Source organism: Natrix helvetica (assembly GCF_964273705.1).
Source record: "Natrix helvetica genome assembly, chromosome: 8".
NCBI lineage: Eukaryota > Metazoa > Chordata > Lepidosauria > Squamata > Natricidae > Natrix > Natrix helvetica.
The window spans coordinates 17,938,640-17,964,171 of record NC_138559.1 but is presented as its reverse complement, the minus strand read 5'-3'; the positions used below and the strand labels follow the sequence as shown (position 1 = coordinate 17,964,171).

The 25,532-nt window shown below is 42.2% G+C and overlaps 2 protein-coding genes across 4 annotated transcripts; one reads left to right on the top strand and one right to left on the bottom strand.

Moving 5' to 3' along the window:
• Positions 1-140: 140 nt before the first annotated feature.
• SIAE (sialic acid acetylesterase) lies at positions 141-18,217 on the bottom strand. Of its 2 annotated transcripts, XR_014175998.1 has the most exons (12): positions 18,110-18,217; positions 17,269-17,461; positions 14,155-14,313; positions 11,448-11,623; positions 10,334-10,472; positions 9,835-10,018; positions 8,115-8,224; positions 7,903-8,036; positions 6,102-6,256; positions 4,872-5,067; positions 2,595-3,778; positions 141-2,445 (listed from the first exon to the last, which is right to left on the bottom strand). XR_014175998.1 is itself a non-coding variant. In XM_081960519.1 (11 exons), exons 2-11 carry the CDS (start codon positions 17,330-17,332, stop codon positions 3,542-3,544), a joined length of 1,554 nt encoding a protein of 517 aa, XP_081816645.1. In that variant the 5' UTR covers positions 17,333-17,461; positions 18,110-18,217; the 3' UTR covers positions 141-3,541. The 2 variants fall into 2 exon arrangements, 1 of the variants encoding a protein (XP_081816645.1); XM_081960519.1 differs by having other exon boundaries at positions 141-3,778.
• Positions 18,035-24,818, top strand: SPA17 (sperm autoantigenic protein 17). Of its 2 annotated transcripts, none has more exons than XM_081960520.1 (5): positions 18,035-18,198; positions 20,348-20,527; positions 21,931-22,001; positions 23,074-23,136; positions 24,436-24,818. In XM_081960520.1, the coding sequence occupies exons 2-5, from the start codon at positions 20,374-20,376 to the stop codon at positions 24,640-24,642; spliced, it is 495 nt and encodes a 164-aa protein (XP_081816646.1). In that variant the 5' UTR covers positions 18,035-18,198; positions 20,348-20,373; the 3' UTR covers positions 24,643-24,818. The 2 variants fall into 2 exon arrangements, with proteins under 2 accessions (XP_081816646.1, XP_081816647.1); XM_081960521.1 differs by lacking the exon at positions 18,035-18,198 and adding an exon at positions 18,470-18,597.
• Positions 24,819-25,532: the final 714 nt, after the last annotated feature.

Sequence of the window (25,532 nt, the reverse complement as noted above, 5' to 3'; positions counted from 1 at the left end):
GAGCTCACACATTATTAGAGGGAAGACCTAAACTTAAATCTATGGTATCAAATTCCTTCATACTATTCCCGCCAGGGTGAATTATTAAATAATCAAAACTTCCAGGCAAGAGGGGACTATTTTAATTGAGACCACTTAAATCAGAAAGACAATTTGTAATTTTTAATCATGGGTGGAAATCATACTTCCACTTTGCTATTTCAGAGGATTGCCTCAAAAACAACAAAAACACACCGACTGGCACAACAAATACAAGTATAACTCATTCATTTTTACATCCTACAGTATCATTATCCAAAAAATTTACCTATGCAAACAAACAGTAATCCAAACACCCATAGATTTATAGAACTATGAAAGAGGAGCAATTGTAAACCAATAATTTTTGTCTGGCTCTTTCTGTATACTTGTAAAGCTTTTATCAAATGTAGGCCCGGCTCCAGTTTACTCTTAAATACATAACAGGTAGTCCTCAAAGTACAATGACAATTGAGTCTTAAAGTTTTGTTATTAAGTGAGACAGCTGTAAAATAAATTTTGGGCCACTTTACAACCTTTCTTGCCACAGTTAAGTGAATCACTGCAATTGTTAAGTAACATCTTTGTTAAGTGAATCTGGCTTACTCACTCCATGATCCACTCTTGCAACTATCTGACTTTGCTTGTAGGACGGTTGCAAAAGTGGATCACATGGGACACTGCAACTGTCATAAATGTGAATCAGTTGTCAAGCGTCTGCATTTTGATCATGTAACCATGGGAAGCTGCAACGGTTATTAAGTTTGAAAAATGCCTTAAGTCCCTTTTTTCAGTACCATTGTTAACGTTGAACGGTTACTAAACAAACTGTTGTAAGTTGAGGACTACCTGTACAGTATTTGGAGTTTACTCCCAGATACACACAGATTACTAGAAGGTTTGGGACAAGTGACTAGAATCTTCCATATAATGTGATTCTAACTGCTTGGCGAATATCCATGCTCTTTTGGACACAAAATTATCACTCCTTGCATATTAATTTACACATAAGTCTCTGCTGAATAACTGCATACTATTGAATGAATGAATGCAAATGATGAATAATTTTTTCCTTGGAAGCTGTTCTGCATAGAAATTTGAGGATTAATTTGAGATGCCTGCCAAAGGCTTACGGACTCATTTTCAAAGAATGATTTATGTAGACAAACATGTATCTTGCTGTTGTCTGCAGATTTCATTTTAAAGTAGGTATTTTTATTTAGGGTAAAATTTTCCATTAAATTAAGCATGACTTGATTTTAAAAAAGAATGGATATTACATGCAAACACTCCATATCCTTTCATTTGCAGCTAAATTGCCATATTTGCCCTGGCTGTCTCAAACAGCCATATAATTATAGGGAATGTTAACACTGTGCTTTTTCATTCCAACTCTTAAATTTGTTAAACAAAGAAAAGAGCCATACAGCGGCTCAAAAATAAAGGCACAGCACTGCAAAACATTTTAAATGAACGTTCCACCCAGGGATGTTTTCAGAATCACAACTGAAATTCTCAGACATCCCTCCTACTTGCTCTCTAATTTAGGAAACAAACCATCTAAATTGTGGATTTCACTAACCCCCTCCTACAGCTAATCTGAAGTACACCTCCATCTACATTCAGCCCACCTTTGTCATAGGGCAATCTTACTCTCCCACATGAAGGACAAGATCAATCCAGGAGCGACAGCTGTTCCACAGTAAGGATGGATGGAGAAGTCACCTGATCCATATTTAATTATGAACTTAAGTTTGCATTGTCAGATCGAGACAAGCTGAAACTTACTTCTCCTCTGAAGTATCAACTTCTCTGAATTTTGCAAAGCTCCTAGATTTATAAAAAGGGGAAAGTGTACCAAAATGCCAGTATTAGCAAAAACACCAGTTGTTAGGGGGAAAAAACAATGACTGTACAGAAATACACACTTTAGCTCAAATTGCAAAATGATTGCACGCATTTAAAAATTAAATACCAATTTTGATTCCAGCTTTAAAAAATACCTGATATGGAAATAGGACTTTTGAAATTGTTAAATCAACGATATGAAGAATCCACAACACACTGAAGCTGACAGATTCACCCATCTATATTCCACAACCCAATGCCAGAAGTTAATTTTTGAAGAGCAAAGTCAAATAATCTCTACCATCTGGAATCCTCTAGTTGAAATAAATCTAGCACATGAAATATCTATCTTCTCTTACCCTCAAGTCTGTATTATTTAACGTAGATCAATCCATTATTGTTTCTTATATATTATTGGGAAACCTCAAGCATTTGTCTGTCTGTCTGTCTGTAGAATTCTGGGCGTTGAAGTCCACAAGTCTTAAAAGTTGCCAAGTTTGGAGACCTCTAGTCTAAACACTATACCCAACTTCACTCTGATCCAGGGAACAGCGCTATAAATCAATTGTTTCCCATTTTCTACTTTGGTTTAACATAACCAGATCAATCGGTTTAACAGGTTGCTCATCGAAGACAAACATACTACATACATACATACACAAGTGAGGAAATCAAGTTGACCCAAACCCAACATAGCGAAAGCCTCCCTGGACTTTGGCTGAAGCCACAGATTTTGCTTGACAAAAGAAACATACTTCTATGTTCTTATTTTTTGTAAAGCGATATTGTGTTTTTAATGTAACATTTTATATTTGAAAGGGGTTTTTTTTTTGCTGCAAGACTTCTTATTTGCTGCAAGTGATAGTAGACATAATGTAAATCTGGAATACAGTGAATCCTAAGGCACCTATTTTAATCTGGAGGTTCAGGGCAGACAAGATACAGAGTCTAGATATCGCTTTAATGCATCTGCCAACATCGCTCACCTTGCCAAGGACATCCAGCAACATCTGGAATGCCATAGCTCTGTCATTCCTTTTAGCACAAAGCTGTGGCTTGTATTAGGCTTACTCCTGTTATAGTTGCCTAGGAGAATGGGAGGGGGAGAATGTTGAGTGTTTGTTCCCTGCTTTCCTGAAAACACTCCTCTGCCAGATCAGCTGCAGACAAGAGAAGAGCAAATGGCTGGACCACTATGGCATCTTACAAATGGCCCATCCAACTCATCTCTGTACTTTGGAGCTAAATTCAGAAGGACTTATGTTTAAACATGCACTGGAATGTCAATGTTCCCAGAGGAATCTTTTATTGATCACCCATCATGCCTTGTCATTCAGAATCCTGGCTCTCTTGGTTGCGTGCAGCTAACCAGGGTTTGTTTTAGAAAGGGTTTGATTTCTAGTGAAGTACTTACGAAGTAATTCCGGTTATTACGGCACCTCAGGCAGGTAGCAAGAGTAAGAACCGCCAACATCTGATCCACCCTCCCTACTATGACCTTTCTGGCAAGTAAGTAACTGGGTTGCTCATTTTAAAATTCTTCTCTGCAGTCATCAACCTGAGAGCTTTACTGCTTTAAGAAAAATAAGCTGTAGCTGCGTGCGCCACATTTCTTGTTTTTTCTTTTTCCGTCTGCAAAATAAGCTGCTGATTCCTCTTTCCACTCTCAGCTCGCTCACAGCAAAATCCATGCAGGGTTATTGTGGGAAAATGTAATGAAGGGAGGGGCAGGCAAGTCCTGTAGGTTGTAAATGGGGCACTGTTTGTATTCACAGGGCCATTCAGACCAGGCGTAGCGCAAGCCCTTTATGCCATCTGGACAGGTTGGGTTCTGCAGGATTACCGTGTAGGAAGAGGATGAAACAATGGATGCGGGTTTCCAGTTGCCCGGTCCCAGATTAGAGCAACACACCTGCAAAAAAGGCGAGAGAGAGAGCAATGGCTTCAACTGCAGAGTCTGCATCTTTAAAAAGCAACAACTGCTGAGGGCTTGGCATTCGTTGGTGAGCAGACGTTGTACTCCGTGTTACTCTCTCTACCCGTGTCATTCCCCCCCAAGTCTAAATCACATCCTTTTAATCTTGAAGTTTCTATTCATCTCACTGGGGAAAAGTTACAGCAATGAGTTTCTATGTTAAAGGATTAGAGCAGTGGTCCTCAACCTGTGAGTCGGGACCCCTTTGGGGGGGGGGGTCAAACAAACGGCCCTTTCACAGGGGTCGCCTAAGACCATCGGAAAACACATATTTTCAAAAAAATATGGAAAACATAAAATAATTTTATTTTAAGGTCGTAAAGTGGGCCACCACAACATGAGGAACTGTATTAAAGGGAGGATTAGGAAGGTTGAGAACCACTGAATTAGAGGAACTTGTGCAAGAAAATGTATTATTATAATTCATTAAAGTTTGCCATTGCTGAATGCCTCTTAACAGGATGGCAAGTATATGATGGTTGAGTATGTTGCTTCCTACACAGCCCAAGATAGCAGACAACACTTTCAGAATTTGGGCTGAAATTCCTTCTTTCTGGTGCTGTTTCTCCCTTCCTCTTGCCCAATGTTTTTTAACCTCAGTAACTTTAAGATGTGCTGGCTGGGGTATTCTGGGAGTTGAAGTCCACACATCTTAAAGTTGCTGGGGTTAAGAAACACTGCTCTAGCCCCAACTTTTCCTTCTCTAACTTTTAACAAGGCCACGTATGCTGCACACGTACACATAGGCTTAGCAGCTACGTTTAAATAAATGGCAAGCAGGCTATAATTCAAGGCATAGAGAATCCTCCTGCAGTCGGGTAGCTAACTAGATGTATTGGACCTTAACTGCTGTGATCCTAAATCAGTGTTTCTCAAACTTGGCGACTTTAAGTCCTGTGGACTTCAACTCCCAGAATCCCCCAGCCAGCATAGCTGGCTGGGGAATTCTGGGAGTTGAAGTCCACAGGACTTAAAGTCGCCAAGTTTGAGAAACACTGTCCTAAATCAACATCTCTTCCCTGTCTTTTACCTCGAAAGTCTTGTTGTCCATGTGGCGCAACTGAATACATTCCTCAAAGGTGATATTAAGAAGCCTATGGGTTTCATTCACTTGCACTTTCCGAGGATAGGGTCCCTGGAAGGTTGTACTTTTCTCCCCATAAGCCACTGCCAGTGCTCCAAGATGCAACCTGTAGGCCACAGTCCGCTTATCCCGAGGATGGATGCTGAAGGACAAAGAAAAGGGATGAGAAGGTTCAATTGGAACTCAGGCCCTTTTCTTTTTCATGCTCATATTTTAAAAGGCTATCCAGCTGACAGCTTCCGATATTATAAATGAAAACAGCAAGTAAAGGTGCCATTTCACGAAGAACAAGAAGTCTGAATAGATATCAGAGCTGTTTGGTAGAAAGATAGATGGCATACAAATTTAATAAACGCCAGCCAAAAGCTTGTAGAGCCCATCTCATGTCGTTCTTGTCTTGTCTTTTTCTATTTATAATCTGCCACCTCTCTCTCTCTTCTTCATTCCTCCTCTCATTGTTGAGAGTCAATCTTAGGCTTGGGACATTATAAGCTATAGTGCAATTGCTTTTTGCCATAGGACAACATCCATTTAATCGGATGATAAGAAGTTTAGTCCACAATAGATTGGGCCCAGAATAAATTTGTTAAATCCTTAAGATGACCTAAGAGCTTGGAGCACTTTTGCTAGGGTAGGGTAACAGAGTTACTTTTTTGAGAACTGCCAATGAGTACTACCTATCTATTACTACATCAGAGGTCTCCAATCTTGGCGACTTTAAGACTTGTGGACTTCAATTCCTAGAATTCCCCAGCCAGACATGGTGGCTGGGGAATTTTGGGAGTTGAAGTTCTCAAGTCTTCAAAATTGTCACCCCGTAGCCTGCTCTTCCAGTCTCAGCTGTGCTTCTAATCAACAGACAGGAATCTCTCCCACCCTTCTTCTTTCAACCACCTTTGGTTCACCCTCCAAATCAATGTCACAGTCTCCTTTTCTGTTTTCCCATCTACATTTTTTTCTCCTCCCACGTACACATCACTTATTTCTTCACACATTCCGCCTGCTTGTTTCTCCCTCTCCCTATGATGCTGTCATCTTTGACTCCCTCGACTAAGACTGATTTGATCGCAATGGAGTATCAGTTTTCAAAGGAAACAGAAGCATTTTTTTTTTTTAACGAGAGAAGAAAACCTCCAGGAGATTAGAGGACAGATCTCAAGCGATTTTAAAATGTACCTGCCATAAGGAGATTCATTATCCCCAAGATCTAAGGTAACAGCCATGAAAGTATTGGACATTCTCTTGTTAGGGACATAGCCGTAGTCTGCAGTTTGATGCCACCGAATACGTGGAAATTTGTCGTTTATCTGCACGTGCAGATATGTACATAACTGAAAGTGGGTAAAGAAAGGAGATCTTCAAGAAAAGGTAGCCACGGATTTCACAACTTGTCATTCTAGTCAGTTCCTACTCAAACTGAAAGTCCCTCATACAAATCATGGACAAAACAGCTGTGGAAGACCTGATCTTTATCCTTAATAACCATCATTCACTCAGTTATGATTGTAGAAACATACACAATCTAAGAATGGAAACAGTCCATAGTTGAGTATTATACTTCACCAACAAACAATCCTTCTTGGCCCAAAGGGCATAAAATTCTCGAGTCTCTACACTATAAGAGCAGCAAGTGGGGAAATCAAATCTTTTGCACAATTCCATTGTCTCAATATTAGGCAGCCTTCCTCAACATGGTATCTTTCACATGTACTGGATCAACTCTTATAGTTCTCAGGAATAAGAATTTATAGTCAGGAAAATGGCATGCTGCCCGAAGAATTATGAAAATTAACATCCAATGCATCTGGAAAACAATAAACGGGGGAATGACAAAGCAGTCAGTTCATAAAACCGCATGCATTATTAGAAGCCTAATGGTTAAGATTGCTGCTTGACAGTTAACAGTTAACTGATGCACTGTTCTCTATGGCTGAAACAGACAGGGGTTGAAGTCTTACATAGAGTATATAGATTCATGCATCACAATGAGTCATAATCTGTTTAGTTTTGGCTGACTATGTGTGTAAATCCAGTCACATGCTTGCTCATCTAAACGAGTCCACTGACTTTTTCAATAATCTATTATTAAAAATCCACTGCAACTTTGCTCGTAGGGCTGGTTTAAGCCCTCCAGAACCTTCAGGGACCTTCCAGAGGCTTCCCTGAAGGCTCCGCGGGACTAAAAGCGGCCCAACGGACAAGCTGGTTTGCTCGTAGGGTCATTTTTCGTCCTCCGGAGCCTTCAGGGAAGCCTCCAGAAGCTCTGAAGGCTCTGGAGGGCTTAAACCGGCCCTACGAGCAAACAGGAAGTCTGTTCTCAAACTTTTTGCGCTCCAGAGGCTTCAGGGAAGTTCCTGTAGCCTCTGGGGGGCCCCCCAAGGGGGGGGGAAAGGCTGTTTTCGCCCTCCCCAGGCTCTTATAAAGCCTCTGAAGCCTGGGGAAGGCGAAAAAAGCATGCAAAAAATGGAGGGCCGTGCCTGTCATGCGCGCTGGGGGGATTGCACATTGCATTATGGGTGCGGTACGCCCGCGCACGACCCCCCCTGCGCTCCCCCCACTTTTGGCACGCGAGCCAAAAAAGGTTCGCCCTTGCTGACTTAAAGCAATGTGTGAGTCTAGCCAACACTTGGAAGAGGAAAGCATGAATCTGGAAATATGAACCAGTATTTATCACCGATTAAGGATTTCATAAATAATTAGGGACAGAAATCTAAGGCTAGATCGGACTGATTGAGCAAAATACCACTTTTCTGCCTATGCCCTTTGCATTTTATGATGACAACCTACCATAAAACATTCACCTCAAAAGCTTGAGATGAGGACATCTATTTAGGTAGGAAGATTCTTCCATCTTACAGAATATAGAATAACACAGACTCAATAATCTTGAAAAGGATGACATCAAAATCTAAAGGGACAGATTTAAATGAGCCCAAATAACCTCCTGTCCAGGAGTGCATTTGCATCATACACTTACCTGAACGAAGCCAAAGGGAAACTGCTTGTTGGTTTGACCATCGGATCCTTCATGAAAGGCTTTTCGCCAGTCGTCAATGAGTGCAGGGAAGGTGCAATTGTACATATCAGTGTTCATCAGAGTATTGGCTTCCCCTGCAGTAGACAAAGGTCCAATACATCAGCAGGGGAAGCATCATTCCAGTCCAATCTTGCACTGGTACTCAAACATACCTTGGTACCATATAACTCCTTGGATGGTCATGTTGATGAAAGGGCGGATCATTGCGTTCCACAGCACGGATGCTTTTCGGGGACCAGCATCGAGGTACGAAGGAGGACTTCTGTAAGACAGCAGGAAAAATAATGAGTAAGGAGTTTTCACCAGATAGATTCTGAAAGATTGGGAGCTTTCTTTGTAAAAAAAAAAAAGAAAGCTTGGTAGTCAAATTACTGAATTACTTTTACAAATTTACAAAGAGAGTTTTAAAGTAAAAAGATAAGAAATAGAAATAAGAGAACAGAAAGAAAATGCAAAGTCAAGAGTATAAAAAAAAAGAAAAGAAATATAAAGAAATGTCTTTTCCAACTGTCCGTTACAACAATACAATTATAAACTGGAATTGACCTCTTACTGTAAGGTTACAACATGACTTTCATTTTTTCCCATTATCTAGTACTTTTCTAATCATCAAAGTCCTATATCCTAATTTCATTTTTTTCTGTTTCATGAAAAATATCCAAAACCGGCACTTGAATTATTGACCATTAATGTCATCAAGGACCAGACCTACTTCATTATGGCAAAAAAGAGAGCTTTGCTTAGTAAAATAGCTTTCTCCAACTGATGTTGTTCTTTAACTCTTGAAATACACGTAAAAGTGCAGTAACTCATTTGCAACATAATGAGGCTGTAAGATCTGGAAGCCATATTTTCCTTTTTTAGGCTTTAGACCTGCCACACTTTCTACTGTGAGTAAATGGGATTATACAGAGTATGAGTGATGTGTAGCCATAACAACATTCTTTCTCAGAAAGTCAAGGTCGCTTTTATCCCTGCACCTGGACGGATGTGGATGGGAGGAATCTTTCTTCGTGGCAAGGAAGCGGTGTTGGGGGTGTTGGGGCAGGGTTTTGAACTTTCAACTGGGTGGGAAAACCTGGAAGCTTTTCAGATTCGGGTTTTCCCAGGTGTGCCAACATGACATCTCTAATGAAATGGAACTTTGAGGAAAAGCAAGCTTCAGAGGTTTTTTTTTCTTTTGTTGGGGGTGTCTCTTGAAACCCTGACAGAGGGCACATAATCACACACACACACACACACACACACACACACACACACTGAATCGTAGCACTCAAAGATTGTAGGGTTGGAGGAATGAGAGACATAATAATTAACTTATGGGTTCCTTTCATGCACTCCTCTAATTTGTTATGAGGAAAACTGGTCCCTTTAACTCAGGGGTGTCCAAACTTGGCAACTTTAAGACTTGTGGACTTCAACTCCTGGCTGGGGAATTCTGGGAGTTGAAGTCCACAAGTCTTAAAGTTGCCAAGTTTGGACACCCCTTCTTTAACTGGTATGGGTTGAAATGAATGATTACACTTTTTCACTGCAAGCAAGATGATTTTTAATTTCATTGGACTCATCCTGAATTAAGCAGTAAACTACTAGAATGGGAAAATGTCGTAGTTACACAGAGAAAAAAAACATTAGGAGATTGTAGAGTCATACAACTTTTTCCAAGTATTAAGCCACAGTGGTGATTTTAAGCTTAATGCCATGTGCAGGATAGTTTGCAAAGCGAGGTTTATAGCGGAGCATGTGAACAGAACCTTGGCCAATTGGGAGATAAATCACAGTGAAATAAACCATGGCTCAGCCAATAGGCAAACTCATTTTCTAGGATGAAAAGTCTTAGATTAATTAAAAAACAGACACAGTTTTCCTTACCTTTCAATATACTCTAACAGATCACATTCATTCAAGGCCTTCTTGGAGGACCAGGCCTCAATCGGAGTCCCTCCCCAAGAGCTATCTATCAGCCCTATGGGGTACTTGAGTTTCTCAAACAAATACCGGCCAAACAGCCAACATAATGCAGAAAAGTAGCTGAAGTCTCCATGGCCCAGATTTCCTGTGTAATGGAATACTTTTCTGAAAGTTTAGAACATTTTGATGCTGCGTAAATAATACTATAACCTTAAATTTATTAGAAAATATGCATTGTAAAAAGATCAAGTATGAAGGACCCATTCAAATAATTGAGCCTAAACCTCACACCATTTGGCCTTCTGGTACTTGCTGTTCCTCCAAATATGTTATGTTGGCCAATTGCCATTATCCAACTAAAATGGCCCATTTTCAGCCCACCAATCAATCATAACATGAAAAATATCTTATTGATCCTGCTGATTTCTTGCTAGAAGTTTGACTTAAGTCAGGCTCTTACTGGCTGTTGGAATGGACCACTCCAAGTTGACACCTCCAAGGTCTTGCAATTCCACTTCTGACTGAATAAGGGCAGTGGAAAATATCCGCACAAGGGGATATTTGGATGCATCTTCCATCTCCTTGCTAGCATTGAATATCTAGGAAGCAGAGAAGATTCCACTGAAAATTGCAATTAAAAACAGAAGTCTTATAAAGTACGTCCACCCTTGCAGGCAACAGAGCAAGCCAGGATCAGCTGCGATCTGCTGGTCTCCCTCCTGCCTTGTTAATATTCTAGCACATAGTGTCCCAACATTTCCTTTAAAAAAAGCAAAAAACAAACTAGTCATAGGTATGATTGCGGTCATAAGCTGTGCATTGGTAGCTCTCACTTAACAACTGATTGTTTAATGACCAAAGTTATGATGGCACTAAAAAAAAAAAACCTGACTCGTGTGATCATGTGATCATCATTTGTGACCTTCCCAGCCAGCTTCTGACAAGTATTGTAAACGGAGAAGCTGCTAGGAGGTTGTCACCTGATGTCTCATTTTGCAACCAAACTGGAATACTTGGAACTGCTGTTATAAGTCACCACAGTCATGTGATGTTTTGCTTAATGACCAGCACTCGGAATCGCCAGTCCCTATTAGGATTGTTAATTGAGGACCACCTGTATAATCCTCCTCTCCCTTTTGTTTTGTTTTTTAAATATTTTTAAAACATGCCCTTGGTGAATGAAAAAAAAGAGAAAAGGAAGCAGCCACTCCTAAACCCTGCTTCATTTTTATTGGAAATTAGAAGTTGTAAGGTAGTTTTCAATCTAGTTTTCTATTACCCACAGAACTGCCGGTTAGAGCAAGTAAACCAAAAACAATCAATAAGTATAAGATCATGGTTAAGACAGAATGTCTGAATCACAATCTGGACTTTAGATTGACAGCCCAAGTATCACAGTATAATTGATCATAAGAATAAGCCAAAAATATCCTTTTAACAAAAGTAATTCTCAGCCTGTGTCTCCATAAGCAGAACTAAGTAACTCAATACCAGTTCCCAGAATGCTTTGTCACCTGACCCCTCTCCTGCATGGTCCTTAAACTATACCTGGAATTGATAGGAATGTGGCTCACCTGTGAAACGGTCATCTCCATATTACTCTGTCCACTGCAAATCCAAACATCTCCAAAGTAGATATCTTGTATTGACATATTGGACACTTCTTGCTTGATGTACTGATGTACCTCTACAGTATATGGGCCTCCTTGGGCCACAGGATCCAGCATAATTTTCCAAGTCTCAGAGTTTTCTGATAATATTGATAGAAAAAAAAACAAAACAAATTAAATCCCAGGCTTGATATCAACATGGAATTATTCAAAAGTAATGAAGGTACTAATATCAAGCCAAATTTTATTTGCTTATAGATTGAGGTTTACCATAAAATTGGGCAGAAAACAGCATTACAGTAGAGACGATGAGGAGCATACAAAGAAGTTCTGCGCCAGGAAGGTGGCCTACAATTATGATCTCATTGCTGAGAAGACCCACTCATTTGCACCTGCCGATTCACTCATACGTGAAAAGCAAAGGACAGAACTGCCAAGCCTGAAACCAGGTGATTGGGGAATATTTTCTGAGCAATTTAGAATCCTGGTGGGAACCTGGCTCTCCAGGTGCTTCCTGCAATACCTTCCAGAAACCATTAGTGCTGGCCTGGCTGACTTGAGACTGCTGTGGGTTGTTCAGCAAAACATCTGAAGCAGTGGTGAAATTCAATTTTTTTTACTTTCCGGTTCTGTGGGTGTGCCTTGGTGGGCATGACTTGGTAGGCATGGCAGGGGAAGGATATTGCAAAATCTCCATTCCCACCCTACTCCGGGGCCAGCCAGAGGTGGCATTTGCTGGTTCTCCGAACTACTCAAAATTTCCGCTACTGGTTCTCCAGAACTTGCTGGATTTCACCCCTGATCTGAAGGATCTCAAATTTCTGATGTTTGATTTAGAGCAGCTTGGTTGGCTTGGGAATTCTGGGAATTGATGTCCGCACATCTTAAACTTGTCAACTTTGAAAAAACACTGATTCAGAGTATTGAAAGGGCTCTTTAAAACAAGCCTGGTACAAATGGCAACAAAACAGAAACACATTTTACTCCTAGTGGATTGGTTAAATAGCAGCATTTTATACGAGAATGCTCTAAAGGCAACTCCACCTAAAACAGATTGGAGCCTTCATTGGGACACAGCTGGCTATCTTAAGGAAGGAATGCCGCTAAAAGAACACAATGAAGCTGGCAAATGGCATCTTTCCTGTTACCATCAGGTCATCCATACAAAGTGATGGGTCAAAAGGTACTCCCAAGCTAGCCTCTTGTGGTTTTGAGCAGTGCAAGCTACCCATTAGAGATCAGTATCTTTCTAAAATGACTAAACCTCTTGACGGTTTCTTTATTGTGTTATAACCAAAGTTTAACTTTATTGTAAGAAACTGATGATTTATTGCCACATTTCTTCTCCCTGACATCCTGCTAAACATTTGGTAGAGCAGTTCTCTTCACCCAGGTGCCACAATCATAGCTTTATTTGGATTCTTGCACAGAGCAGCAGTTAAAACTTGGTGGCCTGAAATGTAAGAAGGAAATATACAGCCAGCCATACAGGAATGGAATGATCCTCATTTCGGCAGCTAACATTCCCAACTAAGGGAATTAGGCATGTCTAGCCTAATGAAAAAAAGAACTAGGGGTGCCATGATAGCAGTCTTGTTTGTTTGTTTGTTTATTGGATTTATATGCCGCCCTTCTCCCAAAGGACTCAGGGCGGCGTACAACATTAAAAAAAACACATATTACAAAAGTTAAAAAGGAAATTAGATAAGAGTATCCAAAAACAAACCCAATTAACATGAACAATAACATTTTAAAAATTAGATTAACAATTAAATCAAGCATTTATTTTATTTTGTTCAGGCCAGGCTGGCTTGCTGGAAAAGGCAACTTTTTAGGGCACGTCAGAAGGACCGGAGGTCGGGGATTATGCGAAGGTCCAGGGGCAGCTCATTCCAGAGGGAAGGCGCTCCCACAGAGAAGGCTCTCCCCCTGGGGGTCACCAGCTGACACTGTCTGGCCGACGGCACCCTGAGGAGGCCAACTCTGTGACATCGCGCTGGGCGGTGGGAGGCTACTGGTGGCAGTAGGTGGTCTCGCAGGTACCCTGGGCCTAAGCCATGGAGCGCTTTAAAGGTCATAATTAGTACCTTGAATCGCACCCGGAAAACAACCAGCAACCAGTGCATGCCTCCTAAAAGGGGTGTAACATGGGAGCATCTAGGTACCCCCATGATAACCCGCGTGGCCGCATTCTGGACCAGCTGAAGCCTCCGGGTGCTCTTCAAGGGCAGCCCTATGTAGAGAGTGTTGCAGTAGTCCAGGCGAGAAAGGACGAGGGCATGAGTGACTGTGCACAGAGCATCCCGATCCAGGAAGAGGCGCAACTCACGCACTAGGCGAGTTACGCCTAGTAGAGGGGATTAACCTATTCTCCAAAGCACCTGGGAGAAGGACAAGAAGTAATAGACGGAAGGTCATTAAAGAGATCCAACTGAGAACTAAGAAGAAATTTCCTGGCAGTGAGAACAATTAATCAGTGGAATAGCCTATTTGGAAGTTGTGGGTGCTCCATCACTGGAGATTTTTAAGAAGAGACTGGCTGTGTAGGGTCTCTTACCACAGGCAAGGGGTTGGACTAGAAGATCTCCAAGATCGCTTCTATTACTCTATATTCTATGCATGGGCATTAGGACAAGGAAGCCATGCACACATTGTTGTTATTATGGATTACCTTCAATCTGTACCATTTTGGTCATAACACTATGCTTCTGGGAGAGTGTCAGCATCACCTTAGAACCAGGATCTCCAAAGCCCCATATGATTGCATGAGATGGTTCCTTCTGGAGTACCATGTGATCAGCATAATAGGAAGCAAAGTGAAACTTAGCACCTGAGGCAGACAAAAAGGCACAACAATTCAGTTTACAGTTTCAGCTTCTCAAAAATACTCCAGAAATCCCTATGCTGGGGGTACAACCGTTCAATTCCTAAGACATTTCTGAACAGCAAAAAAATCGCTCGCAATTCACGAAAGATTGTCAAGGAAGCATATTACTGAGAAAGAAAGAATATATCTCAGATGCATTAAAAAAACCTTTGAAGATTACACAACTACTTTCATTGCTGCTCTCTTTCGCATGATCACGTTTTTCCTATATTTTTTTTTTTCAACTGAAGCCATTTTCTGTTGCTCTCCCCACCATGCATTCATACAATCTCCAATTTCCCTATTTGGTAGGATCTTTGGAATTCCACTTTTATAGCATTAGTTTGTAGGGGAGTATGACAGAGTATATGTGTCTGTATCTTTGTGTGTGAACATTTTTTTCAGCCCAATTCTCTGAAAAGAGACCATTTCTGTCATATGTCACTTTGTGACTAGGGAGGAGACCGAGTCTATAGTCTATCTCTGATTCCCTCCCCACTGTCAGAGAAAAACACAGCACACTTTGCCTTCTTGCCATGACTTGTTTGGATTTAAATAGTGCATTGTTGTCTTCATTCAATATGCTGAACCCACCTTAAATCAAACACACTTCCTGTGTACTCCTAACAATGCCTAAGCAAATACCCCTTAATGTGATTGCTCAATCAACTAACATGCGAAGACAATGCCTAGGTTTTTACAATGTCCTGATCACAACCACCTCATTTTAGTCTAGTCTAGCATCTTGTACAAACCCAGCTGTTAAGTCTTTAAATAACTTGGTTCAGCATATTGTATGAGCAAAGCCATAAAAAAAGATTTTAAAAAAAATCCTCCTTCCCCTTACAGCTATGGCAACCCTGTACTTATTTACTTGAAAGTCACCAATACAGAGATACATATATAGCATCATATCCCTAACATTGAATGACTGAAGGAAAAGAATCAGTCCTCTTATACTTTATTTGAGGCCAACTTAGCTGCCGTATTTTTCAGAGTATAAGATGCACCGGAGTATAAGACGCACCAAGATTTTGAAGAGGCAAATTAAAAAAAAAGTTTAGCACTCTGCAGACCTCCAAAAACAGGTTTTTTGTTTTTTTTTACAAAAGGGCATGAATAGCCTTTAGGAGGCTTGTAGAGTGCTCTTGGGGGGTGCCCCCCCCAAAACTAGCAAAATACTGTCCATTTTTTTTTTGCAAAAACAGGTTTTTTTTGTTACAAAAGGGCATGCACAGCCTTTAGGAGGCTTATAGAGTGCTCCTGGGGGCTGGGCAAAATTGAGCACAAAACGGCCCATTTTTCGCTCATTTCTGCCCTCTCCAGCCCTCAAGAGCACTCTTCAAGGCTCCTGAAGGCTGTGCACGGCCATTTTGGTGAAGGGGACGGGGTTTCGGGAGGCAAAAAAAATGCTGTATTCAGTGTATAAGACCCACCCAGATTTTCAGCCTCTTTTTTGAGGGAAAAAGGTGTGTCTTATACTCTGAAAAATACGGTACTTTTTAAGAGGGTTATTAGAAATATAGATTGATAAATATTGGAGGGTAAACATTTAAATTAAGGCTCCAACAGCCAATATCTTTCTCCCATCATTTGAATCTCTGTTAGCAAGAATCACTTTAGTATTTAACTGAGTTACAGCCTGGTTTGTTTCATACTCTCCTATAATATTTGCAGGTGCTACAGAATATAGGCCACCCTAGATATGCAATATAAGAAACAGTAGCTGGGCTAAGGCAGGATGCCAAAGAAGTAGTGTTTCCGTTTACCGTTGTGTAGTAGAAAAAACTTGTGCAGTAGGAAAAACTGCATGCTGCTTTTCAGGATACAGCATAAAATTAGAAAAATCTGAGAAAATTGCCGGAAAATATAACAAAACCTTTATCAAAGGGGCAACAAACCTAAGCAACTGTTAACAAAACTCTTAAAAGATGCAATCTTGAATACACCCAGGAGTAAATTCTGTTGGGGCACTGAACTCAAGGGACTTTCTTTGTAAATATGTTTGAAGTTATTCCTCTACTGAGATGAGCTAATTATTCCTCTACTGAGATGAGCTAATTATCTGACTTATCCTCACCAAACGCTTAACCCAGGGGTGTCCAAACTTTTTGCAAGGAGGGCCAGATTTGGTGATGTGAAAATGTGTGGGGCCAATCATTCAGCCTGATATTATTTGAATCCTTAACATTAAATGCGAATTAACTACCGTATTTTTCAGAGTATATGACGCACCAAGATTTTGAAGAGGCAAATTAAAAAAAAAGTTTTTGCACTCTCCCAAAAATGGCCCATTTTTCACGAAAATGGGCCTTTTTTTTAAAGGGCATGAATAGCCTTTAAGAGGCTTCTAGAATGCTCCTGGGGGCTAGGAGGGGGCAAAGTTGAGCAAAAAATGGCCCGTTTTTTGCTCATTTATGCCCTCCACAGCCCCCAGGATCACTCTGAAAACCTCCTAAAGGCTATGCACAGCCATTTTGGTGAAGGGGGCAGAGTTTTGGGAGGCAAAAAATGCTGTATTCAGTGTATAAGGTGCAGCCAGATTTTTAGCCTCTTTTTTGGGGGGGAAAAGATGCATCTTTATACTTTGAAAAATACGGTATTTTATGAAAGACTAAACAAATAACTCCAGTGGGGAGAAGAGGCTGCGGGCCGCTTGAAATTTGAAAAAGGGCCGCATTTGGCCCCCGGGCCGCACTTTGGACATGCCTGGCTTAACCAAACTTTGTTCAGGATTTTGCTCAAGGAAGCTCATCCTGTACAAGATACAAACAAAAAGCATCGGATGGAAGGGAAGCAAATTCCTATCAGCTAAATGCTGCTATTGTATTTTCAACAGATAGTTTTCTCCAGATTGCACTTGCCTGGCCAGAAGTGCTGATGCACAAGTAGCGGCAGGAACTGTTTCTTCTCACTCACCTGCTGTGCAAGTCAAGAGCAACGTGAATAGCAAGGAAGCCTCCGTCATCTTTTTTGACCACATTAAGTCACAAAGTCAGAGCATGCAATTCGGGGAGCAGAGAATGTCCGGAGTCTGTCTGTTAAAGACATCAGTCTCCTTGTGACCTCACACTGGGCTGATCCAAGCCAGGTGGTAGGGAGAAAATAGCCTCTGGATAAAAGCAAAAGGAACATTTGCAAGGAAAAATGTCAGAATGGATATAGGTCAAGATACATTTTCAGCACTTCCCATCACTGAGCCTCCATACTGTCTCTCTCTCTCTTTCTGTTCCTGGGAGGCTTGAGAACAGCTGAAAACGAAGCTTGTTGTCTACAAAGCCTCTGAATAAGCCCTTTTGCCACTCCTGGCTTCTAAAAGGGAGGCTTTTCCTGAAGGTTAAAGCTTTAGGCAGGGGCAAATCATGAGCCGCCCGTTTTCAAAAGGGCCAATTGCAAAATACACGGGGGAAAAAAAAAACCCATGTAAGTTGCCCAAGTGCAACAACGGTACTACAAAAACCATGTCGCAAGTACTACAAAGTCCATAGTGCGTGGCCCTCGGCGCCCATCCCCGCCCTCGCAGCCTACCCCATCTGCAAAGCCTCGGGGGATGGAAGAGCTGCCCCACCGGCGTAACCCGGGCGGAGCCCCCCTCCCCCCCCTCCCCGCCATGAGACCCCGCCAGGTTGCCAAGAGGCCCGGTGTGTGACGTCACCGCGGCCCCCTCTGTGACGTCACCGCCCCGGGGCCCGTCTAAAGCGCGGCCTCAGGCCCGCCCAGCCCGCAGAGTCCCCACTCCATGGGCCCTGAGAAGACGCACTAGGAGCGCAGGCTCCCCGCTTGGACTTTAAAACCTCGGCCGCGCCACCGCCTCCTTCACCGGCGGCCAGAAAAACAACCGAGAACGCGGTGAGGCACCGGGGGGGGGGGGGACCGGATTTTAATTGGGGGCGGGCTCAAGAGGGGGGGAAGGGGGGCGGGGAAAGGTTTGGTGGCTGAAGGACGGAGCTCGCAGCCAATCGGCAGGCGGAGTGGGCCGACCTAGGAGAAACCCACCGCGCTGAGGCATCGGGGCGGGACGAGATTTTAGTTGGGGGCGGGCTTCAAGAGGAAGGAGGAGGAGGGGGAAAAGGTTTGCTCGTTGAAGGGCGGAGCCTTCATCCAATCAACAAACGGAGTGGGCAGACCTGAGAAGCCAACGGCGCGATTTTCCGCTCCCTTGACCCTCCCCGCTTGCCGTCTTAATTGGAGTTGCTAAGCAACGGGAAGAACGCTGGTCTCTGTCCTTGCGGGCAAAGGAGTAAAAGGGTAAAAGGAGGCCTGGGAATGATCCCCCTGGCGGGTCGGGGAGCTGAAGAGGACGGGTTGGCGGCGTGGGGGCGCTAAGCGCCTCCCCCCGTATTGATAGCTCCAGCCTGGGAAGGAAGAGGCGCAGACAGGCCAGGAACCTGGCTGCATCAGAATAAGAGCGCCTTTGAGCATGGGCAGAGTACAAGCAGTCCCTGCCAGAGTACAGGCAGTTCGTTTAGTGACCGTTCAAAGTTACAGCTGTACGGACGAAATTGACTTATGGCCATTTTTCACACTTACGACGTTTGTAGCATTCCCACAGTCACATGATCAAAATTCAGATTCTTATCAACTGTCTCATATTTATGTCGGTCACAGTGTCCTGGGGTCATGTGGTTTCTTTTTGTGACCTGACAAGTAAAGTCAATGAGGAAGCCAGATTCATTTAACAATTATATTAGTAATTTAACAACTGCAGTGATTTACTTAACAACGGCGGCAAGGAAGGTCGTAAAATGGGTTGAAACTCACTTGACAAATGTCTCACTTAGCAACAGAAGTGTTGGGCTTAATTGTGGTCATAAGTGGAAGGCTAGCTGTATTTCATCCCATGAGGAAGAGGCTTCCATTATTGCTCCCTTCCCCAACTTTTAGAGGTACAGGAATACAGCCCCCATTGTTCCCAGCAAGCATGGCCGGGAATTCTGGGTGAGGGCTTCTTACTTCTGTGCCTTAAGCAGGCTTCCATGCGGTAGCCCTGCTTTGTGCCACGTTTTTCACGGAAATCAAAGTCTATTCAATAGTAAATGTTGCTAGGAAGGGCAAAGTAAAATACTGTAAAATAGGGATGTCCAGTCTTTTGGTGACTTGAATACTTGTGGATTTCAACTCCCAGAATTTCCCAGCCAGCCACCCCCGTTCTAGCTGGGGAACTCTGGGAGTTGAAGTTCACAAGTCTTCAGGTTGCCAAGGTTGGATGGACACCCCTTCTGTAAAGCCTAAACTTGAACAGGTGTGCAATAGCCAACAGACATTTTTATGTCTACGTGAGAGTAATTTTTTTTAAAAAACGTAGTGAATTCTCTATATTCCTCAATTTAATAATCTGTTTCAAATTGGATTGGGTGATACTGAGATAAGCGGACTAGTAGTCTGGTTCAGAACAAAGCAATTCCTTGTTGAAAATGTTGTTACAGTCAGATACTTTGTAGTAATTTAAAAATAAGATTAAACAGTGTGAGCTTGACATTCAGATTTACTTATTAATTTTTTATTCTGCCTTTAGTAACTCAAGGTGGAAAAAATACATAATACTCCTTCCTCCTCATACTTTTGACACAACACCAGATTGTCAGGTGGATTGGACCCATTTATACTGTCTTTCCCCAAAATAAGCACTTGGCTTTATTTTGGGGGAGGTCTTGCAGTACAGGACGTGGTGAGCATGGTCACCTCATGGCTGCTGCTGTATTGCAAAATTTTCGCGGAGGGCTTATTTTGGGGGGGAGGGCTTATTTTTGCGCATGCACTCATGGTCTTATTTTCAGGGAAACAGGGTAACATCTTTGGACAATGCTGGCTCCCTCCGCTAAGAAACATATATTCACACACACACACACACACACACACACACACACACACACACACACACACACCAGAATCAGATACAACTGGTCAGGGGAAATCTTTACCTTATTTTTTTATCCAACATGGAATGTCTTATTTAGATCATAAGTCTCACTGATTGTTCTTGTAAACCGAACTCTAGGTATAAAAGAAACTTTTTCAGAAACAATGGCTATTCCGTTCTCGAACACCACCCAACGCATTCCTCCAGGGTTTGCCAATCTGCTTGAAGGGCTCGCCAGGGAAGTCTTAAGAAACCAGCCTGATGATATACCAACTTTTGCAGCCAAGTATTTTGAATCTCTCCTTATTGAAAGAGAAAGTAAGTTTCAATTGACTATAGTCAAGCTTTTTAACATACATTTGCATTTTTTGGGCTTCATCTGGTTTGCAAGAAACCATTATTTACTCATTTAGGTATCCATCATGTGGCATTTTTCTTTCTCAGGAATGTTTTTTTACCATCCAGAAAGTAACTGGGATTTTCTGTTAAACTGATGAAGGGCTGACAAGTTTAGCCACTATGTAGGTTCTAAATGGGCCTATCCTCAATACCTTCCTTGTGTTATGCTCAGATTGGTAGGTTTGAGTTCTCTTTTTTTACTATATATGCATATCACTTCTTGAAGCATAACATCGTATCATATATATAATTTTGGGGAGGATGTGTGTGTTCTAATTTTTACCTATTATCCTGCGTACTATAAAGAGTGTTACACCTGTTTTCCTTGGAATGAGACAACTCTCCATGGCCAACTTGTCCTGGCTGACTTGCCACAGTCATCTTGCCATGGCCAACTCACCCGAGCTGACTCGCTGCAAGACTATTCAACATGGGATAATAGCGGGAAAAGTGAATTTCAGCAGGCCTTGTCTTGCTTTAGGTTTGCTTAAGTCTTTGAGGCTGGGGTGAGCCAGAGCATGGAGTCCCAGAAATCCACTTGTCCCTCTCTTGCATTTTCCTGATTTAAATTGTCATGTGCTGAGTTGGCCACAGAGAAATAGCCAGGGCCAGTTGTCCTAGGCCCATGATGGTGAACCTATGCCATGTGTGCCACAGGTGGCACACAGAACCATTCCTGAGGGCACGCAAGGCGTTGCCTTCTCAGCTCCAGCATGCATGCCTTGATTTTGGGACATTTTGCACCCTCCAGAGGCTTCAGGGAAGCCTCCGGAGGGCGAAAAATTGCCCAACGCGGAAACCAAAAGTTTGGGAACAGAGTTGGGCCATTTTTTGCCCAATGTGCAAACCGGAAGTCTGAAAACGGGCCGTTTTCGCCCTCCCCAGGCTCCTAAAAAGCATCTGGAGTCTGGAGAGGGCGAAAAACGTGTCCACCATGCCATCACGTGCCAAAAGCAGGGGGAAGGCGGGGGATCGTGCGCGCATTTGCGGGGAGTCACGTGTACATGCGTGGGCGCGCATCAAATTATGGGTGTAGGCACTCACCCTACACTCCTCCCACTTTGGCACATGATGGCAAAAAGGTTAGCCATCCCTGTCCTAGGCCCTGTTTTTCCCCCCTCTGTATTACACATAATTGAAAAGCTGTTGAGCTACATGTGCATGTTTACCTTTTTTCAATTAAGAAATCTTGACTGTTCTTAAAGGAATGCCAGTGTCATCATAATTCCCAATTTAATTAAGCACCATTTGACTAGGAAGTGGGTTTTTTTAAAAAAGAGAAGTCATTATTATTTTTTTCAAAAAAAGTTATGTCTTTTCAGAAACCGGATATGATCCAACTGAATGGGGAGCAAAACTAGAGGATCGATTCTACAATAACCGTGCTTTCAATGTAAGTGTTATTATATAACAGGAGTCTCCACCCTTGGGCAACTTTAAGCTGGCGGACTTCAACTCTCGGAATTCTGGGAGTTGAAGTCCTCCAAGGTTAAAGTTGCCAAGGTTTGGAGACCCCTGTTACATAGTGAATGACTCCCACATGCAGGCCTTTGAATGAAACTAAAAAAAATATAGGAGATTAAAATCCGGATTAAAAATAATAAACCTGAGGTTAATTTGGATCATTGGCCTATTTTCAAAGGAATGTTATTTATTTATTTATTAAGTTTATTTGCTGCTCATCTCGCTGGGATGCAATTCTGGGCCGCTTACAATAATTAATTTATACAGCAGAGATTTGTGAAAAGCTTATTTAGAAAAATGATGAGTGGGAATCTAAAATTTCCCCTATTATTGAAATTCAAATTCACTCGCTCTATCCTGTGACTGCTACAGCATTGAAATATCCCGTCATGCATAAGTATACCCACAAAAAAGACTGACATCACTTATTTCCTTATGAAATGGCTTACTACAACATCATTTTATATCCAGGGTTTCAAACTCGAGGCCAGGCGGCTGAATCCAGCCTGTGGGCTGCTTAGAGCTGGTCCGCGAGGCCACTCTGGAAACAGTGAAGGACTGGCCCGCAGTGCCTCTGCCAGCGAAAACGGAGCTCGTAAGGGCCACGTGTTGCCCTCCCAAGTTCCATTTTCACTGGCAGAGGGTTGCAGGAGGTTGTCACAGCTGAAAACGGGCTCCCCGTTTTCCATGGCAGAGCGCTTGGGCCGCCACAGGTTCCCCCAACACAAGTGACATCGAGCTGGCCACACCTTCGCCAGCCCCACGAGATCAAACACAACCCTGATACGGCCCTCAATTAAATCGAGTCGGACACCCCTATTTTAAATCATCATTTCAATGCATTCTCTATGGAGCCTAACAAAAGCTTGGCATACATTTAGCAATTTTGTCGCCAGTGCTCAGTTACCACTTCAACTGCTTGCATCAAAATTCAGTGGAGGGGAAAAATTATCTGTACCAATAGGGTCTCAAGCATCAATAATACCCTCTTGCTTTTTCAGGAACTTGCACCACCAGGAGATGGAATTAAAAAGGAAGGGAAAGAAGAAACTACTGAAAAACCAGTAAGTAATTTTCCCAGAGATTAATTGCATGCCTTTTCTAAACTAGCCTTTGTGGTAGATAATAGTTGCTGACTTTGGTGTGCCTAAAAGTCTCAGGGAGGTTCTCCACTATCATAGGGGCCAATATATTAATTTTATATGGGATCCAACAAGGGTCAAATTGATGAAGGCCCATTAGCAATTTTTCCATTTGAAGTTAAACAATTGAAAGAATTTATCTCACTGAAATTAGTAAATATTCTTATGTCCAAAACTGTTTGGCATAAAGAAATGCCCACATATTCCCTGAAGACTTAAATTGCCTCTTCTAAGTTACTCATACTCTAGATTTAGATTTAATAAAGAAAAAATATAGCTAAAAATGCAACACCTTTTTATGCATTTTCAGTGAAGATATGTATGAACAAAGAATAGAGGTGCCCACTCAGAGCACAGTTTAAATTGTTTCTTAAATCCCACCAGTTTTAACCATCAAGACATATTGCAAACTCTTGTACATATTTTAGCAGCCTTAAACAGTGCTAAATTTACCCAGTGAAGTTATCACAACTTAAAACTATTTTAACTTTGTCTGTTTTACCCTTTGCATTCATTCTGTATAAATAAAACTAAAGACATAGATAGCGTGAAGCTTGTACTTTTATTTAGCTGTAAGGTTTATATTATCTTTTATTACTTATATTATTATTGATGTACCAGTGCAGGCAGTGTAAATAATGCTCCCTCTTCCCTTTTTTTCAACCCCAAACAACACTAATAGATTTTGGAGGACACCCAGATGAGTAATGAAGCTCATCACTCCCCAGCAGGGAGCTTCCATAACAGTGACTGGACAAACCAGATACCTCTTAATTTGACCAGTACACGCTAAGAACCTTTATATTGGTATTTTTCTTTTTCCAAATAGGATAAGTTTGCTGTTGGATGAATGATTGGTCTTATCTAAGCATTAATTTGGACATTTGTACCAGCCAAAATTTTCTTTGAAAACTGAGCAAAAGTTGCCCAAGTGGTATTTACAGAGTTTAATATTCAAAATAGCCCTACAGATTTTTTGGGAGGATGGGGGGAGGGAGTGGGTGGGAATATATATATTAAAACCGAACAAAAGCAAGATGTATTTTACTCCCCACTTAACTTCAGCATCAGTCTTCTAAAGTAGATTTGATTTTCATTTATTGTAGCTTCATTTTTCTCCTTCTTCCTTTCTTCCTTCCCTCTGTACACCCCTTTTTGAAACCCGGTGGGCAAAATGCAAAGGTGAGAAATGTAAACTTGATTTTCTTTTAAATTGTAAAGAAGGTAGAAGACCAAGAAGTGGTGGATATTCAAGGGACCTTATCGGAAGAACAAGCTGCTGTGAAAATCCAGTCCATTTTCCGAGGATACAAAGCAAGAAAAGAAGTGAAAGGCCAAGAAGATGAAGAAGGGAAGGAACCTGGAGAGACAAACAAAGAGGCTGGGAAGGAGGAAGTATCAAGTGAGCCTGATAAAGGACCACAATAATCAGACTCACCAGTTCCATCAACAGTCCCATTTTCAAACAGGCGTAAGGCGAAGTCCCACTGGTCTGCTTAGAAACAACCTGCCAAGTTTATCAAATAAACCATACAGTTTAAAGCTGCATGCCATCTTGGTGCTCATCAGCAGATCAATAAACTGAGCCTGTTTTCATGCGGAAATTTCTTGTTGATGTAATGGGCACTTTCTTTTTGGTTTCGGCTTTAGTGAGTCTTAAGTTAGTTAATCCTTGCCAATATAAGAAAAAAAAAAACCTTGTTCTGACCTAGGCTTCCCCAAAAAGCACGAGGCAGAGTCCTGGTCCTGACAAAACCCCTTTTATTAAACGAATGTGAATTCTTCTCATTCGCATTCAGCAAGGCCGGGCAAACAGTCTCTCAAAGGAATATTTATGATCACAGACCTTATCTAGCTTGGAAACCTGCCCTGTAAATATTTTCCAAATGAGGTGCTGTGCAAGGAAAGACTGGGCACAGAGTCTCTTGAGATTCACAGAGAGATTTTCACGCTCCTGAAACGAATCTAGCAAACGAATTGTTTCCTGCAAAAGCCTCACTCCCCTTTCACTCCACTCTTATTTCCTATGGGAGGGGCCAATCACACTCCACCTGTGACTTTACTCCCACGTCTACCCCGATTTCTGAGGAGTGCTCTTCACAACACTGGGAACAGGCTCCAGCTGTTCCTCTGCCTCACTGCTGTCTAGCTCCGTAGGTACCTGATCACTGCCAGAAGGCCTCGGCCCCGTCTCTGCCTCTGACGCAGAGACCTCATCCGAGCCTTCCTCAATCTACAGGACGGGCCCTACCTCCTCATTGTCTGACTCTGCTGCCAGCTCTGCTGGCCCCTGGTGGCCACAACACGAACAGCATCAT